The sequence below is a fragment of the Channa argus genome, chromosome 3 (assembly GCF_033026475.1).
Source record: "Channa argus isolate prfri chromosome 3, Channa argus male v1.0, whole genome shotgun sequence".
In the NCBI taxonomy this organism is placed as follows: domain Eukaryota; kingdom Metazoa; phylum Chordata; class Actinopteri; order Anabantiformes; family Channidae; genus Channa; species Channa argus.
In genome coordinates, this window is record NC_090199.1 from 3,332,110 (window position 1) to 3,350,339 (window position 18,230).

At 41.7% G+C, this 18,230-nt stretch overlaps 1 protein-coding gene across 2 annotated transcripts; it reads left to right on the forward strand.

Moving 5' to 3' along the window:
• The first annotated feature begins 412 nt into the window (after window positions 1–412).
• On the forward strand, window positions 413–16,539 carry col9a1a (collagen, type IX, alpha 1a). Of its 2 annotated transcripts, none has more exons than XM_067496809.1 (32): window positions 413–594; window positions 1,182–1,256; window positions 1,866–1,904; window positions 2,013–2,075; window positions 4,292–4,345; window positions 4,535–4,570; window positions 4,924–4,947; window positions 5,281–5,334; window positions 5,420–5,473; window positions 5,702–5,734; window positions 6,349–6,405; window positions 6,492–6,545; window positions 6,638–6,691; window positions 6,839–6,892; window positions 7,477–7,530; window positions 7,608–7,661; window positions 7,771–7,824; window positions 7,964–8,017; window positions 8,379–8,432; window positions 8,528–8,572; window positions 8,658–8,711; window positions 8,874–8,927; window positions 9,582–9,635; window positions 11,597–11,668; window positions 12,068–12,103; window positions 12,229–12,273; window positions 12,402–12,434; window positions 12,760–12,906; window positions 13,817–13,871; window positions 14,449–14,634; window positions 15,048–15,125; window positions 15,743–16,539. In XM_067496809.1, the coding sequence occupies exons 1-32, from the start codon at window positions 520–522 to the stop codon at window positions 15,943–15,945; spliced, it is 2,058 nt and encodes a 685-aa protein (XP_067352910.1). In that variant the 5' UTR covers window positions 413–519; the 3' UTR covers window positions 15,946–16,539. The 2 variants fall into 2 exon arrangements, with proteins under 2 accessions (XP_067352910.1, XP_067352911.1); XM_067496810.1 differs by having other exon boundaries at window positions 1,185–1,256.
• Window positions 16,540–18,230: the final 1,691 nt, after the last annotated feature.

The window sequence follows — 18,230 nt, forward strand, 5'->3', positions numbered from 1 at the left end:
TTAAACCGTGTTTCTAGTTCAAAGTATGCAGAACTGGTAGCTAAAAAAAGTACGGAAAAATGAGGTCATAGTTATAATAATAAAGATTAGGATATCAGTACTGCAATATTGACAGCAGATTATATATTGTAGGCCTAGTATTTCATACATCATCTTTTCATGCTGTATTATATTCTGGTCTTTTTTTGAAACCAAGTTTTAAAGGACCAAATTATGTTGTTTTATGTTTACATTATGTATCGATCATAACAAGGTTGATAATATTTGCTAGTAAAAGTAAAAGCAGTCACGTTTGGGATTTGTCCTCACTAAAGGTAAAAGTATACTCCACCCTTTTTGTGTAGAGAACCCTCCTAATCCTCAGCTTCTCATGAATAATCAGGACTTTCTAACATCCTCCCCTTCCAGCAGGCGGTGGGCTTTCAGTCAGGGGGGAGACTGACAGGTGGACCGTCGGTGAGCACCGTATAATCTGGGGCAAAGGGACTTACAGCGTCTTCCTCTGTGCCTGGGAAGACCATGGCTCTCTCCGGAGTCAGTCGGGAGCCTTTGTTGGTGCTTCTACTGCAAATCGTGCTGATTTGCTCTGCTCAGGTGAGAGATAAGTGTTTTTTCAGTCCCTGTGAGGAAACGGCTCAGTGGGGGGTTGATAGAGATCATACTGTACTTTGCTTTATAAAAAAAAGCATTTGAATTTCTGAATGATGCTTGATAGTAAGTTTACATTTCACCTAAATATTAATATATTAATGTCATTGTCCTACTTGTCTTTGTTATTCACTATTGAATAGACTCACTGTGACATACTGTTCTACTTTTTATAGTTTCAAGTGTTGATTAAAGGCTTTTAAGTATCAGAATGTCTTTGATAAAAGCTTTTCATTAAGGCTATTTTCTGAATATTTTACTGAAAACATTGCTAATAGCAGTAGTTTATGGATACTAGTTTAAACACTTGCCACCAATACGCTGCAGAAATTTGCAATAATCTGAACACATGCAGTTACTTAGGGAGTATAATGGGACTATAAAGGGAAACCAGGTTTAGTTTCATGACCTTTCCCCCTCACATCACCAACACAATGAGACTCTATGTGAGCAGCAGCAGCAGCAGCAGCACATGACGGTATTTTGATAAGAATTTCAGTGGAAAAAAACAGATTTTTGTGTTTGTTCTATAGCAGGGCCAGGTCGGTCCCAGAGGGCCCCCAGGGCTGCTAGGAGCAACCGGCATGCCCGGAGTGGACGGCATCGATGTGAGTTGGTGGTTCTCAGTCCAGCCTTACAGATCTGGGTCCAAACTGGGATTAATCAGTTCATTTCTGGGTTAAACATTTCAGTGAAGAGTGAAGCAGGTTTTCAGTCAGAACCAAATAGGAGCTGTTTTAGCAAGGAAGGAAATAAAGACGTGTTTTCCTCTGCTCATATTCACTGTCTTTAGTGACATAATGTCATTTTAATGTTACACTAAGATTAACTGACCTAACTGATGTTAACAGATGAGACAAAAGCTGTTCACTTGCTCAGCTGTTGTTTAACTGTTGCACAATGAGCTGAAAAATGTTTCTATAACTAAATGTTTAGATTGTTCATATTTTATTCGTTAAGTTATTGTTTAAATATGTTTTTGCATATTTTCCCAATACGACTGTCTTAACGCTGCCACAAAGGCCTGTTTAACTTCCAGGGATTAACTCCTGGAAGCTCAAAGCAGTCTATGAAACGTCCACCATCTTCTTTTAAGACTTCTCTAAACTGCAGATTTTAACAAATGCTGAGTTAGAAAACAGGTCTGCGAAAATGTTAAAAAGATCTAAAAACTCTTTCTTAATCTTTGTATGAACATGTTCTTCGTCTCCGTTTAGGGCGACAGAGGAGATGACTCCACAGTAATCGGTGGACCTGTGAGTTGATTTTACTTTCTCCTTTCACGTGCAAAAATGTGTAAAGTTTGCTGATTTTTGGCTTCTTTAAGCAAATGGTTAGTGACAATGTGAACCTTCTGCCTTCAGGGCCCTGATGGCGATAATGGCAAGGACGGACTTCCTGGAGCTCCAGGCCTTCCAGGTGCAGATGTAAGTGAAACCGATTTTAATGGACCAACAGACACAGACTGGTACATGGGGGTTTTCGTCAAGTGTCACGTCACTAGACTCCAAAAACTGTTTGGAGAAATAATGAAAAACTGTTGAGCTTGGGATCCAGCAGCTGATTGAATCCAGTGGCTGAGTCCTGCAGCTTGAACTCTGTGTATGATCTGAGCTGCGGCACTCGACATGTTCAGATGTGCTGCTGTGTGAGCAGTTTCTCTTGGCCTCAACTGAGCTGAAGTGTGAAAGAAAGAAAAACCTTCCTTGTATAAACCAATCTGCCTATTTAAGGGAGGGTCCCAAGCAGCTTCCTGGCAGAAACAGGGCTCTTTTTGTGCGAGGGGAGTCCAGCAGATTTAAGCTGACCACAGATGGTTGACACGCTGGGAAAGGCTGCAGAAAATGGTCCCAGTGTGTTTGCCGTCTGCTGTGGTGATGCTGCTGAGAACAGACGGGCAGATTCAGAGGTTGGCGTCCTTGGACACACAGAAAATGTTTAATGTGCCATGATACCAAGTTTGCACAATCACACTTTGAGACACAGAGGGACTAGTTGATCTGAGAGGGAGTTTTCCTTTTTGGGGGGATTCTACCTTCTACCTGCTCTTGGAATGAAGATCTTCTTGTCTTACACGTCTTTGATTGTCATGGAGTCTGATGGGTGGTTATGGAGGAGGAAGGGGAGGGGATGAGTGACAGGATGGAAGGAAGGACACACCCTCCTCTTATTTTATATTTTAGGATAGATGCCTTCGAAATGGCATCTCGTGATTATCAGGTTGTCCACTTCCACTGCTGCTCTAACCTCTCTGTCATTCAGCTTTAATGGACCCAAGCTGTGAATCAGGATTTGAGTCGGAGAAATGCTCCTCTATTGTCACACACCTCCATCATGTTTCACACCACAAAGTCGGATGGACTTATTTTTGAAATAATGTAGACTCGTGGCTTTTCATTGTCTTAATAACGGAGGCAGAGCAATAAACCAAAATTAATTTGGGTTTATTTCAGGCTGTGTCGTGTCTGTGCGGATTCTCCAGGTCCTGTTTTGGTGGCAGCTAGACTTGTTTGAAATTGGTTTCATCTGAACGACGAGGTCAGTTCTAGTTCCACAGAGTTCAAATACAGGTGACTCTCCATCTTGTGTTAGAACTGAAAATGCCTTTGAGGTAACAGGTGAAACGTCTTCATGAATTATAGGCATCTCCCCGAATGAGCTGACGTGTGTCTTATTATGTGGACGTGTCCCCTCATTAAATGCTGACATCTGGAAACTCTGTGATGGTCAGAAGTAAGAAACGTCCAACTGATTACTCAAATTGTCGTAGTTGTGCAGATCCAAGTGTCGTTTTTTTTTTTTAGCAGGAATAAAAATGAAAGACTACAAGGATGCAAAACTAAGACCTGAACTCAGACTTTACCAAACTCTTTAAGTCCTGACTGACTGAGTTTTAGGTCTGTTTCTCGTTCTCCAGTTTGAAACAGATTGTAAAGTCCACTGAGACAAATTTCAGTTTTACTGTTGATACATTGATTTGATGTTATACTGATGCTTAATAAGCTTTTATGCTTAGAACTACAACGAGGCACTTAGCAGATACCTTTATTCAAAGTGAATAACAAATATGAAGCTAAAACACCACAGACATCTCTGGGCTCAGTGTGTTGACCAGGAGGAGCTGGGCATTAAACCAAGAACCCTGTGGTTTATGGATGACTGAGCTACAAAGCTGATTCGCCTCAAGTCCTTATGCGATGGGCCCATCACCTTGACCAAAGGCCTCCCTTAACCCCAGCCCCTCCTCGTTACCTCGATCCATCTTTGTCTTCTTCTGAGATTAATAAGTAACCTCCATATGGCTCCAAAAAAGCCATAACTATCAATAAGAGCAAAGTTAAGAATATTTCTTTAAATTACTAGTAGCCTCATTTTTTTATGAAATGCTGTACTTTGTCCAGAATAAGTTATGTAATCGACTTCACTGTTCTTCAGCAAACAGAAGTCGGACTTTAAGAGCCTGCATGTGAAGTTCGTGGTGTCATTTGAGCTGGATTTGCTGTTAAAAAATTACATTGTCAGGTTAATGACAACAACAATATTTAACAATATAATTTATACTGACAGATCAGTAACAGCTAATACAGTAGGATAATATTAACATGACTGTTGGGATTAAAGCAGTTTCTGTCGTCTTTCGTAGGGACCTGTTGGACCTCCTGGTGATCCAGGCCCCGTCGGCCCAAAAGGATCAAAGGTAAGTTCATAATTTGTGAACTTCACTGAAATCTGTCGAATCATTAGCAGCGACTCTCAAACATCTGCGGCTCGGGAGCCTTTTGTTTTCACTGTGTGTCCACTAGCTCGTCTCTCTCTCTCTGCTCAACATGCTTTTTAGCCCTCGCTGGTCTTTCTGACGCTAGATCTCATTCCTTGTCTGTTTCAGGGGGATCCCGGCCCGCGGGGGCCCGTGGGGGAGCGTGTAAGTGCACACAATAAGCCCATTCACTTTAACGTGCGCTGGTTTGGCAGCGCTGCCATCACTGAGTGGCTGCACATACGGCTGCATTCCTGTCCTACTGAAGTATGACACAGAAAGTCACCTGTATTTCAGATTTAGAAACTGCTCCGTGGACACATTTGATTGATTTGTCCTAGTGTTGGTTTAACCACACTTTTTGTTAAAGTCATGCACATATTAGTTAGAGTCATGCAGAACGAGGCTTCTGTTTTCCTTTGGCCTCATCTTCATGGCACCTTGTCCACTGATCCACTGCATATTTATGTCTTCCGATCAGTCAAACTATGATTTTGTAATGTCTCTCCCCCTCTCAGGGCACAGGACCCGATGGGCTTGATGTGAGTACCTTTAATATTCTAAACCACACTATCGCACAATTCTGCATTTCTTCTTTCCCTGCAGACAGTTGCAAATCTCCCTTGTTTCGGTGATTATCTTAACAGACTAGTATGAACGAAAGATTTGCTCAAATCTGCTGTACATGTTAAAAATGTAGTGCGGTTGTGCAGTTTGTGTTTGCACCATTGTCGGCCTGCACAACTACAGCTACGTGTAAAAGTACTCGGGATTAAAGTAAAAGAGTAATATCCAAGAAGAAGAGCACAATTTTCTCTTTGTAAATAAATCCAGATTGCCAATGACTTTAACAGTTCTGTTTGCTTTATTAACAGGGTATTCCTGGTACAGATGGGCTTCCGGGTGAACTGGGCAAAGTCGGACCCTCTGTGAGTATTTGAATCGTCTCGTTTTATGTGTTGAAATGACTGAAATTGACTTGAAATGCTAATGAACATCCTTCACTCCTCTCAGGGAGACAGAGGCAGAAGAGGTCAAGTGGGTCTTCCTGGTCCTGCTGGGCCTCGGGTAATTATCACAGCTTCTTTCTCCACTGCCGGTGATTAAGGTTAAACTGGAAATTCATGGGGGGCCTGTAGATACAATACTGCAAAGGTGGGCCTGAACATTTTTAGGTCACTCGTTGTATCATTGTGAACCCAGTAGTGAAAACCTTGTCAAGTGAGCAACACTGAGGAAAGACTACGAAGTGAAGCTGATTCAAGCTGAGTCACAGCGTTTTGTTGTTTCCCGCAGGGACCTCCGGGCGTCTATCAAGGCGAGGAACTGGTAAGTTTGTTCATTTATGAAGTCATTGTTCCACACGGTCAGAAGCGAGGTCATCAACAGTGCACAAGAGTTAGAAAGAAGAAAGGGAAGAAGTCATCGAGTTCAACCGCTTTTCTACGATTGAGATGTTGAATATTTTACATTTTACATGTGAGGAACTACTGTGGGTGTGCACATTTTATCAGAGGTGGCAGAAGTACACACATCTACGTAAAAGTATGAAAAGAACTCCATGACAATAGTTACCCCATCAAAAGTACAAGTACTGCACTAAGTAAAAACTATTGAAGTTGATGCTGTTCATGACATAAATGTAAGTTTAGTTCAGATTTGTTCCACATGTGTTGCATAAACCAAGTTTCTGCAGAAATCGAAAATGTTCAGCTCTTGTTAAGTTTAATTCATGTGGACATTCAAGAGAGAAACACTTCAAAAACCTGATTTCTGATGATTTACTGTAAAAAATAAATTAACCTGCCTTTAATTTCTACAATTTGCTAATTAAACCTTTAGTTCGTTGCAACAAAAAAAGCAAATGTTGAGGGCCGTAAATAGTGGAGCCCCCTGCTGCCAGGGCTCTTCCATGACCTCAAATAGGTTGTTGTGTTTTTCAGTGTCCCAACGCCTGTCCTTCTGGTCTAAACGGACATCCTGGTCTCTCTGGCATGAAAGTAAGTTGCTGTTCATGGCACCGGTCATGAATGTTCCCTCACTGATGTGACACGTTTAGGAAACTCACTTCTGTTTGTGTCTGTAGGGGCACAAAGGCGTTAAGGGTGAATCAGGCGAGCCCGGAAGACAAGGACACAAGGTAGGACTGTGCTTTGCAACTGGTCTTTAACAGGTGTAGACACACACCGCTGAGTGTCAAATTTTGACACTGCTGGGTTACGTCTTTTTCAGGGAGACGAGGGCGATCAGGGTCCACCGGGAGAAGTCGGAGTTCCAGGACTACCAGTAAAATACTTTACCAGACTCTCACAAGCGTCACACTGACAGGTCCCTTCACTTGGGGCCTGCTTCAAGTCAGATGTCTCTGCACACTCAAACATAATAACATCGGACTTTTCTGTGTCTTTTCCTCTGTCCGCTGAGTAATTTTAGGGCCCAGGTGGATCAAGAGGCCTGCCGGGAATAATGGGCTCCAAAGGGGACAGGGTAAGAACTGGATTCATAAAAGAAACATGCCAAGGTCCATTTAGTTATATGACAACACTAAGATATTTGTAGCATCTTAGTAGCATTGGGCAACTGTGGCCCAATGGCAGCTGTCGGTTGGATCCCCGGCTCCTTCGGTCACACATCGAAGTGTCCTTGAGCAGGACACTGAACCCTAACTTAGTTGCTCTCTGTGAATAAATAAAGTAAATTAATAAAGTGGTGTTAAAGCAAAAATCCTGTTGAAACCCGTATAAATAATGATGATAAAGTTCTTACTGTAGCAAATACTAGCAATAAGAACTTCACAATTCCAAATTGTTGTAAACACGTAGTAATAAACTATTTGGGGGAAGTTCATCATCAACTTTCACCACCTGTTCCAAACCTGTAATATCACAAACACATATGATGATAAAACATCATCAGCGGCCATTTTGGTGACGTTTGCAGTAAAGACGTGTGGTTGTTTAGTTAAATAATTACGGTGTGTTTATTAACTCTACTTTGATTTTATGATATAAAAGACAACACTAACTATTAAACTCCAATGTACTTATCACAAATGTCCTCTCTTCAATCAGGGACCTCGTGGAAAGCTTGGAGATTCAGGTCCACAGGGAGTCCAGGGAGCCCCAGTGAGTTCCTGTTCTACTATCAACACTGCTGTTTCCTCTTTGACAAATTACTCACAATAACTGATGGCTTTTTTTAGGGCGATCCAGGAAGAAGGGGAGTCATAGGTGAAATGGGGCCCAGGGGCGTGTTGGTAAGACCTCAATCACTAATCAGACCCAAAACATGAACAGTAACATAGAAATGATTTGTGTCATTGACTTAACGAGCTGTTATCCTGCTTCTTGTTTGTTTCTCTGTAGGGGGATCCAGGTCCACCTGGAATCAAAGGTGTGCCGGGGCCAAAGGGAGAGCCTGTGAGCATCTGTTTGATCAAATCACCAATATATTTATATAAACCCCACTGTATGAGGCTTTTGGACCTGCTTGTATTTTAATATGTACAGTAAATACTCTTTATCTTCTCCATGCAAATGTTCTCACTCTTGAAATTAGGGCCTTCCTGGTCCGGACGGTCGTGAGGGCATACCTGGACTGCCAGGGTCCAAGGTAAACTGTTTCTGTGTTTTACAGTAGTGTATTAAAGTCATTTTGGCTACGAAGCAATTAATGACAATTTAAAGATGTGAGCAGTGTTTGAAGGTAGAGTCACAACTCATGATCTTCAGAAAATCCCACAGGGGGCAGGAGGAGCATCCATCCGCCAACCTGCCCTCTAACTAGCCTTACAAGGGAACCAAATCTAATAAAGCCCCGCTTTATTTTAAACAAACGTGATGAATTGTTCTCACATGTGCTGCCACAGTAGAGCCACTTCAGTAAAGTGGCCTTAAAAAGTGACAGTAGCCTTAAAACTGATCGTGCCACCACTGCCTACATCTGACATTTTAATTGTTTCTTGCCTTTTTAGGGTCTTCCAGGAAAAGCTGGAGCTCCAGGTGATCCTGGCCTTCAAGGACTTCCTGTAAGTGACCTCTGACCCCCTGATCCACCCACTAGTTTTAAATTTGTCCTGTTCAAGCCCAGATGTTGATGTCTGATACCTATTTCTACCCGTAGGGTGTGCCAGGGGCAAATGGACCAAAGGGACACGGTGGTCTGACGGTACGTTCACTGAATAACACTACACATAACAGTGGGAAAAAGCCTGGGGGTAGAGTAAAACACACCATCCCCTTTTTGTCGACAGGGTAAAGCAGGTGATCCGGGAGTTGTTGGACTGATGGGCTCTCCAGGGAAACAAGTGGGTTTGAAAAGACTTAAAAAGCATGATGCTTATTGAATTGGAAAGTAGAAGCTTTACAGTGAGTTAATATGAAAAAGAGCATTTAAATTCATAAGTGCATTTACTTATTCTTAAACCTATGTCACAGAAATGCGTGTTTAATGTCTCATTTGTGTCCAGGGCGAGCGTGGTGAGCAGGGAGAGGTGGGACCGGTGGGACCCAGAGGAGGACCAGTGAGTGCTTGAAATCAGCTGCATGATGTTGATGCTCTTCCATTACATGAACCTGAACCTATTAACTTGTGGCACTGATCCACGCTCACATTATCCACAAGCCCTAAAACAGGCGCATGATTTATGCAAGTGACATGTTTAAGATGTGGACAGACTGATAAGGCAGAATATGCCTCGTATGAACCTGGACAAAATCTGATCATAAAGGGGCCAGTTCAAAATAAATACAATTGATTTGCCAAACTGATGTACCAATAGAATTACACCATATAATTAATAATTTATTTTACTGTCTTAAACAGGGCAACAAGTGAGAAAAGACACTGCACTTTACCATTGAGTCTAACATGAATGTTTTTGCAGTCAGAAAATGCAGATTGTCCATTAGGCCACTGGATCTAATACATTACAATGGTTTCAGATTCATTTTTGAATACATTTCATCATATGTATTTATTTATATGATAAAAATACTTCTGTAAATTTACATCATTATGTTGCAGGAATTCCTGCACAAAGCAAAAGATTGAATTATTAAAACCTACTGAAATGTCAAACTTACAAAATGCAGCAATAGACTTATGGACTTTATAATGGAAATATTTCCCTCTTGTGCATTTTGACCCACATATCTGTATCTTTTTTCTGTTTTAGGGTGAAAGAGGAGAAAGAGGACATGATGGGCCTGTAGGTCTACCGGGAGCCAGGGTAAGACCAGAGACAGATTCGGTCTGTGACTGACGTTAGTATAAATCAGTGATTTTGCAGAATAAGAGGACAAGCAGGCCTTCGGTGCAGGGACAGTACAAAGGACATCTCAGTCCAACACACAATGCACAGCAAGTAAATAATAAGCAGCTGCAGTAGATCGTTTCAAGTTAGTCAGAAAGGTAAGATTGTCATTAGGTTGTCACTGAAGGCCGAACATCCGAAGCATTGATCATTTAAGATTATCTTTATTTTAAAATAAGTTTGATTTGGTTTAGCTCCTCTTCAGTGTGTGATGTGTAATCTGGTGCATATTCAGTCAGAAAAAATACATGTACTTGCATGTAATATATTTGTGAGTCAATCATCCAGAAGCACTGATTATTAAATGAAATCTGGAAAAAATATACTGTAAATATCATCACCAGCAAAGTCACAAAAACCTCTCAGAAAGGTCTGAATACCAAACCCTGTGGTGGCCCAGAGTCCAGTTTTTGTTCACTTGTAGCCTAACTGATACTAAATGTTTGAAGTAAAAAGAAGATTGAAGAAGATTGAGTCCAGTGAGAAACAACTGTTTGTTGCTTAGTTGTGAAGTGATTTGTGATGAATCAGCCCATTTTAACATCTAACCGTGTTACTTAGCCCCTGAGTCTAATCTAACTGAACCCTGGCGTCTTTGTGCCGAACCCTAACCAACCTGCGTCTGCACCGTTGCTTTTGACTAAACATACCTGATCCCGGTCATCAGCAGTGGGTGGTGCAGGGTTAGCTGGAAAACAAGCCGAGTAGGGGGCCGCAAGGACCAGGAAGGAGAATCCCTGCTGTAGGTCCTAAAGACATTTACGAGAACGCGTTGACTTGTAAAGCTGTCTGGAAAACAAATCCCTAATTTGGGATTTTTTGTTCCGATAAGCTAATATTAGCTGGCACATTAGCGTAGCTCTAATGAACAAAATCAGATAAATCACGAGGTCACGTGTTCGTACAAACCCAAACAGTATCAGTGAAAGATTTGGTTGCAACCGTGTCTATAGAAAATGACATTTCTATACAACTAAACTGAAAATACATTTTGGTTTGGAACCTAATTGCAACAAGATTAGATTTTCTATTAAGACAAGGAAGATAGTTTGATAATTACATTGTTATTACATAGACTTTTACCATGTTCCTTAGGATTTTAAACTTGCATGGAACACAAACATCCCTTCTTTAGTAGGAACAATGAAAGCTGAGAGGATAACAACAGGATTACAGTAATGCTTCAGTGGGACAAAAGACACGGCAGAAAAGTGGACAGAGGTACAGAAAGAAAAGCACTTTGACCTTTAGAAATGTAATAATCTACATGATGGGGCCAGATTTCCGCTCGGCTCAAGTCTGCTTTGCTGCAAACCCCGATTTACTTAAAAGATCCGAGTCGTGAAACACAAAGCAAGCAGTCAGCATTCATGAATACTATACCTGCCCAACGCTCAACAAATTATATTCATAGCAGGGAAGTGGAGGAATCATGTTTTATGCTTTTTTTAAACGGCGGCTGGACTTTATGAACTTGTGTCCTTGCAGTTAAGTCTCTAATCCGCCGGTGAGCAGCCATGAATGGCCTGTTGTTACAGAAATCTGCTGTCCCACTGGGTTTTCCTGCAGCTCAGGGGGGATTTGGGGCAGCAAAAGAAGCTGAGAAGCCCTGAATGAGCTCTCTGTTCCCAGGAAAACCTCAAACTGGTCACCTCACTGTACCAAAGACTAGTACGGACACATACAGCCAACATGTGAAGGGGGGTCGACGGTTCAGAGATCTTAGTCTCGCTGTTCAGACGACGAGAAGCTGGAGGTGTTTTTACTTTTTAAGATGTGGCCACAAGGGGGACGTTTGCTTTATAAGCTTCACACAGTCGACCTTCTGTTGTGATTCACATCGGGCTGAGTGTGTGTTTTTGTGTGTATTTTAACAGGGAAGCAAAGGGGACCAGGGCCTTCCAGGACTTCCTGGCCCTGCTGGTTATCGTGGCCAGAGTGGGGACAGGGTAAGAGATGAATGACGTCAGAATTAAAGGATGATTAACATTTACTTCAGCATCACATGTGACTCAGATGGGGCAAGAAATATGAGCAGCTACGAGTGACTTTCTAATAACTTGATCGGTAATGATCATGAGAGTCAAAAGAGCAAATACTTGCCCAATAAATTCGTCATAATATAGGTAGAGATATCATTTTCACTTCTTTAATCATGTTGACATATAAGTACATGATCTAAAATGCACTTTACGTAGTGTAAAGGTAAAATCCTTCAATCATACTGAACTAAGCACAATTAGCTTTAGACCAAGATTATGTTAAAGAAAACAAGTTGCATCAACCTAATAATAATAATAATAATTAGAATAATTAATAAAAATGATCCTTTTGTTGTTTTTCCTCAGGGTGCGGTTGGTTTTGATGGGCCCAAAGGAGACCAGGTACTTTTCATGTCTTTTTAAGTTTTAAATTTCAGTAGGTTTTAATAATAATAACCTGCCAGTGAAAGTGTTGAGTTAAAGTCAAAGATCAAGTGGCATAAATCGCACATGCATCTTTTTGTTAGGGACCCCCAGGTGCTGAGGGAACCCCAGGAGAGAGGGGAGACGTGGTGAGTGAGGAAATTATAATGTTAAAACTTTAAGAATCAAGGTAACAAACTGTAAACTGTAAAAACTCTGCAGAACATTTAATGCAACGTTTTGAACATATGTAATAAGTTATTTTTCTCCGTTTCAGGGCGAAGAAGGGGAACCAGGAGAGAAAGGAGCCGTATGTTCACTGCGACACAGCGTCATCATGTCATAGTTTACATGAATTCCAAAGAAAAACTAGCTTCCATAGATTCACAACCTGCACTAAAATGAAGATGTGCATTACAAAAAACAAAGCCTAAATGTTTTATTCTGTACTTAAATGTTCATATGTGCAGCCTTTTCAAGGTTTGTTTTAGTGGTGTGATGCTACAGAACAATTACAGCTTTTAAATGAAGTCTTAGAGCTTTTGGGGAGTTTTAGACATATTTGTGTTGCTTTGTTGGCCGATCAATTTAAACATCGCAAGTGACCATAAAAAAGTGCTTTTTGCTGCTCACAGACTGGACCACCAGGAGAGACAGGAAGTAGAGGACCGGAGGGCAGCCGAGGCCTGCCGGGCAAAGAGGGCAAACCAGGCCAGGCGGGACCACGAGGCATGCAGGGGGACATGGGGGTACCTGGGCTGCCGGGAGCACAGGGACCAGCGGTGAGAGGCTGGTTATTGTACAGTGTGTTCCCACGACTGAAGAACTGATTCTTTTAACAGGGGTCGGACTGATGCCTCAACATTAATATGTTTATTATTAACAGACAAGAGAATTAAGAGAATTGTGGAATTAAATATCGGCGTTTTGCTTTGCATTCTCTTGCTTTCCGCTGACATGCACGGTGGCTCTGAGAGCTGGCTGCACTGCAAATACACGAAACACGAGCAAGTGAGAAAAAAAAAACAACTTCATCAATTTAACAACAGCATTAAGCCACATGAAGAAAAGAGCAACTGAAAATCCCCTTTCAACCTCGTCAACTATGAGCATCAACATTTAGTCAGATTAATTATATCAGCAGGATAAAAATGAACAAAAGCAGTTGTCATCTGTAAACAGAAAAAAACAATCTGAACACTTTGTGTTATCCAGCTCATTTCCCAACTCCGTGATTGACAGTCATCTACGGTAAGTTTGTGCGTCAGAAACTATGGCAACAAGTGGGTCCCGCTTGTGTCTGTCACTCGTTAGTGTCCCCTGGAACCATTAGACAACTGTCATAGTAATGTTTCCACTCAGAACTGACGGACATTTATAGAAGTGTACTTAGTTGCTCCCAGAGACTTTTCCTCTGTGTCTTCGCTTTTTGCAGCGCGTTTCTTATTGCTGCACTCGTGCTGTCAGTTTTTCCTTTTTCTTTTAAACTTGCTTGTGTTTTCTGAATTTGCTCGATTGCTGTGAGCTCTCAGAGCCACCGTAGAAAGGGGATAGAAGGGGATGCAAACCTAAGCCTTAACCTAACGCAACAACAGTGCTCAGTTACCTGCTACAGATGTTTGCAATTATCATTATCTGCATGTAATGTTTGTCTGAAACACAGACTCATCACTGTTAACACTCTTGTTGCAGGGACGGTCACCAACAGACAGGCACATCAAACAGGTCTGCATGAGGGTGTTGCAAGGTAAGTGTCATTTCCCCAATTAACTCGTTCACTTTGTGTCCTGTAGCTTTTCCCCCCGGTAACAACGCTCACAGACGCAAAGACGAAGTCAAACGAGAGGAAGTACAGACGTTTTTCAGACATTTACAGCTGAAATGTTCAGGAAAATAAAACCAAATGCTGCTTGGACACTTCAAAGCACAAACCAGAGTCTGCAGAGCACACTGAACATTTAGCTATAGTGATGTCCGGCCCTGTAGAGACTCAGTGCTGACGATCACTTTGGACTAAAAATCAAGTCTCTTCTGAAAGTGGCAGCAATCGGCTTTTTCCTGGCTCCTGAACACAAGTCATTTGTGTCTGAAGTCATTTTTTTCAATACGTTCTGTGCTACTATTAAACTATAAAGCATAGTTTAATAGTAGCAAACAGGCAGAGGAGCAAACTGGTGCAGAAACACATTCAGCAATAATATTTTAAAGCCAACACTCTTTTTTTGGAAAAAACTAGAGGAACAGAGAGAGAAATGTTGTAGATGTGTTTCTGTGTCATCTCATGACAAAAAGTCAAATGTCAACCACGTCCTCCTGTGACACAGAGCAGCTGGCCCAGCTAGCAGCAGGCCTGACAAGACACAAAGGTGCTGATGGACTGCCCGGTCCCCCTGGCCCACCTGGGCCTCCAGGCCCCACAGGAGACCACGGTTTCACCGGACACCCTGGATCGCGAGGACTGCCTGGTCTGAAGGGTCCGCCTGGTGTCCTGGGTCGTAAAGGACCCAAAGGTGAGATTTATCTGCCGCTGGGGAACAGTGCCAGAAATACAAGCTGTGCAAAATGTTCACATTAGATCTTTTCCTCCTTTAATACACATATTGATGTAGTTGTCTCCTGGAATCTGTACACAAATCAATTGTAACAAGACCTGAATATTGAAGATTTCTGCAGAAACCTTATTTCTTTCATTTATTTCCCGTATATACAAATCTGTTTGCAAAAGCATCCAGTTCAACAGCAAATACTTTTCCACTTGCCTCAGTCCATTTTTTAAGTCAGATTCAGGCCCAGAGAAATCACTCACCTAATCGAGTATTAGTATTTTTTTAGTATTTCGACTTCGAGTAAAGAATATAAAGTTCTATCTACTTCTTTAGGCTCAACTGAAAATGATAACTTCCATCACATGTTTCCCCTGCAGGTGACCAGGGGGACAGAGGAGACAGAGGACCCACCACAAGGGGACCCAAAGGAGAGCCAGGTGCCCCAGGTCTACCAGGTAAATGCCAGTTAGGAGTCAGAGTTTAGAACAATGGCTCACTGTTTACTCTGGTGTATACAGTATCAATCAAGTACTCAGCAGTATTCATGGGAGGACATGTACACGAATGTCAAGTTTGTGGTCTCAAATACAAGTTCATGCAGTGTGAGGCCGGTGTGACAACAGTAAAAGCCTCTATTTAGTGCGTTGCTTTCAGAACCTTTGTGTAAAACTCATAATAGAGTTCAACACAGGATTTTCTGTGTGTTTTTGGAAATGTTTCTCTCTAAATACTGCACAAACTCACGGAAAGAATGAAAGAAACAGGATTCTAAGGTTCCCAGACCTTCGAGCACTTTGCTTTTAAAACGCCGCTGATGCTCCTTAGTAAACCTACTCAGTCCCAGACGGACTCCGGTCAGAACTCAATGGGGACCAGACCACGTTGCAGGACTCCTTGTTGTTCTTGTCACTGAATGTAGTTCTTCATGATTCCACCTGCACCCGTTCGGGCTCATTGCTGAGCTGCAGAAATAATTTGGGACAAATCTTGGATGTCTGCTTTGTCTGTCTTCTGATCTTTGTGGCTAAGCACAAGAAGACGCTGTTACATTCCCTTTGTCTCTTCCTTTCAGGTGAACCAGGCCGACCAGCTTATGGCAAAGATGGGCGTGACGGAGAGAAGGGAACTCGTGGAGTGGCTGGTGTTCCTGGCATTCCTGGGGTCCCTGGTCCTCCCGGTCTGAACGGTTATTGTGAGCCATCACAGTGTTTCCTGCCAAGGGGTCCGACAGCTTCACCAAAGGAGTCCAGCATGAAGGGCCCCAGTGACATCTGAGGAGGGGCAGGAACTGAAGCAAAACTGAAAGACTGGAGGAGAAACCAGATCTCCAAGAAGGAAGGAAGATTTGCCCGTTTGGGTTTTGTGACTTGGCCTGTATGTTTTCTTGATTCGCTCATTTGGAAATAGATTTTTTTTCTCTTGAAGCCATCTTTGAAGTTACAAAATGACTTTCAGGTGGACGTCGAACAGCAAGCACCAGCTTTCGAAACTTTTCCAAAAAAGAAAAAAAAAAAAAACATGTTTACCTCAATTTTGCTTTGTCTGTACTGTAAAACTTAAAGGAGCAGTCCATATTTTTGGGAACATGAAAACTCACTGTGTATGTACAAACCGTCCAGCCCCATTTCTGTCCTAGCAACAAGAAGACAACTCTGAAAGTCTGTGTGTTTATGTAAATGTGTCCATACGCATATTATACCGCTGGGTAAAGTACATTTTGTTTGAGAGTTCCTGTGCGTTTCTCTTTAAATGTGTCATGACTGTTGCTTCTGTGATTTGAGGGTTATATGACTTCTTATTTATTATATCAACGTTTGACGTGACATCGTCGAGTTGTACAAAGGAGGAAATAAACACATTTTGATAACCCCTTGCATGTTTTGTATGGACAAAACAAATAGTACTGAACTTAAAACTCTGAAGCTTTTTCCCACAGCCAACATCTTTAAGATCTTTTTTTTCCCCCCTCCAGACCTGACAACACTGGTGCCGTTGTTATTAATAGGCCATCAGCAGCGTACGATCTCTAATCATTGAATTACTTATGAATTACTCTGTCACGATATTAAAAAAGGCTTTTGAAACACGAAATAACAGACGTTCTGGTCTGGTTTCCTGTCATTTTATTAGTAGCTTTTTGATTGAATTCATCCTCTCAGAAAAAGCAAAAGTCCATAAAAATCCCACATTCAGCCAATAATTTGCTCAATTATAATAACGTATAAGGGAATAAAACTGATTGTACAACAAATCTGTTTTTTTTAAAAAGGGCATTTTGAGGCTTTTTTTTTTCAGCTGCTCACATGTACAAAACTCATTTCCAGATGTTTTTCTAAAATGCAATTAAAAATGACTATCTGTCATTTGTCAGTGCACCTAATGTATTTATCTGAGAAAACTAGCGAGGAACGATTTAGTGTTTTCACCGAGCAACTTCATTGTGATTTGAAAGTATCATCAGATTTAGAGTTTGAGTCAGGACAGGGACAAAAAAGTAACAGCGTTCTGGTTGATTCTGGTTGATTCCAAAATTAGCAGGTAAGTGGTAACAGCCCCTCATGCTACACGGGCTGTGAAGTACTTTGGAAAACTACCTGACACGTTATTACACAAGTAGGAAGACGGACCCATGTTCTGTACGGAATCGAGTTCTGTGGGTCCAAATTAAGGTCAGTTGGACCGAGGTTCCGTGGAAACCTGCTCCTTGGTCAGACGAGTTCACGTTTCAACTTGTTTTTAGGAAAAATATTAGTCGGATCATCTGTGCCAAAGATTAAAAAGACAACTCATGAGGGAAATATGAGGGGAAGGTGCTGGGATGATATGGAGGTGAATCAGTGCCCAGTTTTGAGCAGGTGAAGTCTCGTGTCCAACGTGAAAGGGCAAATTTTACACTGCATCAATTCTCTCATGCTGCAAAATAGTGAGTTTTATGCAAAGGGAAGGAGATAAAAAGAACCAAACATGTCTCTGACTGTGTTGAAGGCACAAACTCTAAACTTTCTTACATTTACAAAATACAATTAAGTTGGGCTGTAAAACACTGAAAACATTTACTTTGTATAGTTTCAGACAAAGGTTTAAGTGAAATAAGTTTGTGTTGCATTTTCAGGAAATAAAATCTTAACTGTTCCAGAAATGGGGACAATTTCCTCTTATTTAGTATATAATTATTTCAGGAATTAGTTATTAATGACACTGTCCTACCAGCTTTTTAGTCAACATTTAGGACCAGTTTCCCATCAGTGTTCTCGGTAATGTCCTACTGAAAAGACACCTCGATAAATCATCACCTACCTACACGACTACACATACCTGCATATACTGCATATTTGAATCTTTCACACCAAAAGTAATTCTAGAAACTGTGTTGTGTCAGAATAAATCTTGTGAGTTCACAGTAGAAAAAACTCCAGATGTTTCCACTGAAAACATCAGGAATTCAAAGAACAGAAGCTGTATGTGGCTTTGGGGGCAGCTCATACTGGAGGCTGTGTGTTTGGAAATGACCACAAGGGGGCGTCCACAGGGAGGGGGCCATGACGACAGCACGTAGAACA

Excerpts from the sequence above, each read along its gene's own strand:
- col9a1a (XM_067496809.1), top strand. The coding sequence starts at position 520 with ATGGCTCTCTCCGGAGTCAGTCGGGAGCCTTTGTTGGTGCTTCTACTG. Across the intron at positions 4,948-5,280 it reads CAGGACCCGATGGGCTTGAT|GGTATTCCTGGTACAGATGG; the intron begins GTGAGTACCTTT and ends CTTTATTAACAG. Across the intron at positions 6,406-6,491 it reads CTGGTCTCTCTGGCATGAAA|GGGCACAAAGGCGTTAAGGG; the intron begins GTAAGTTGCTGT and ends TTGTGTCTGTAG.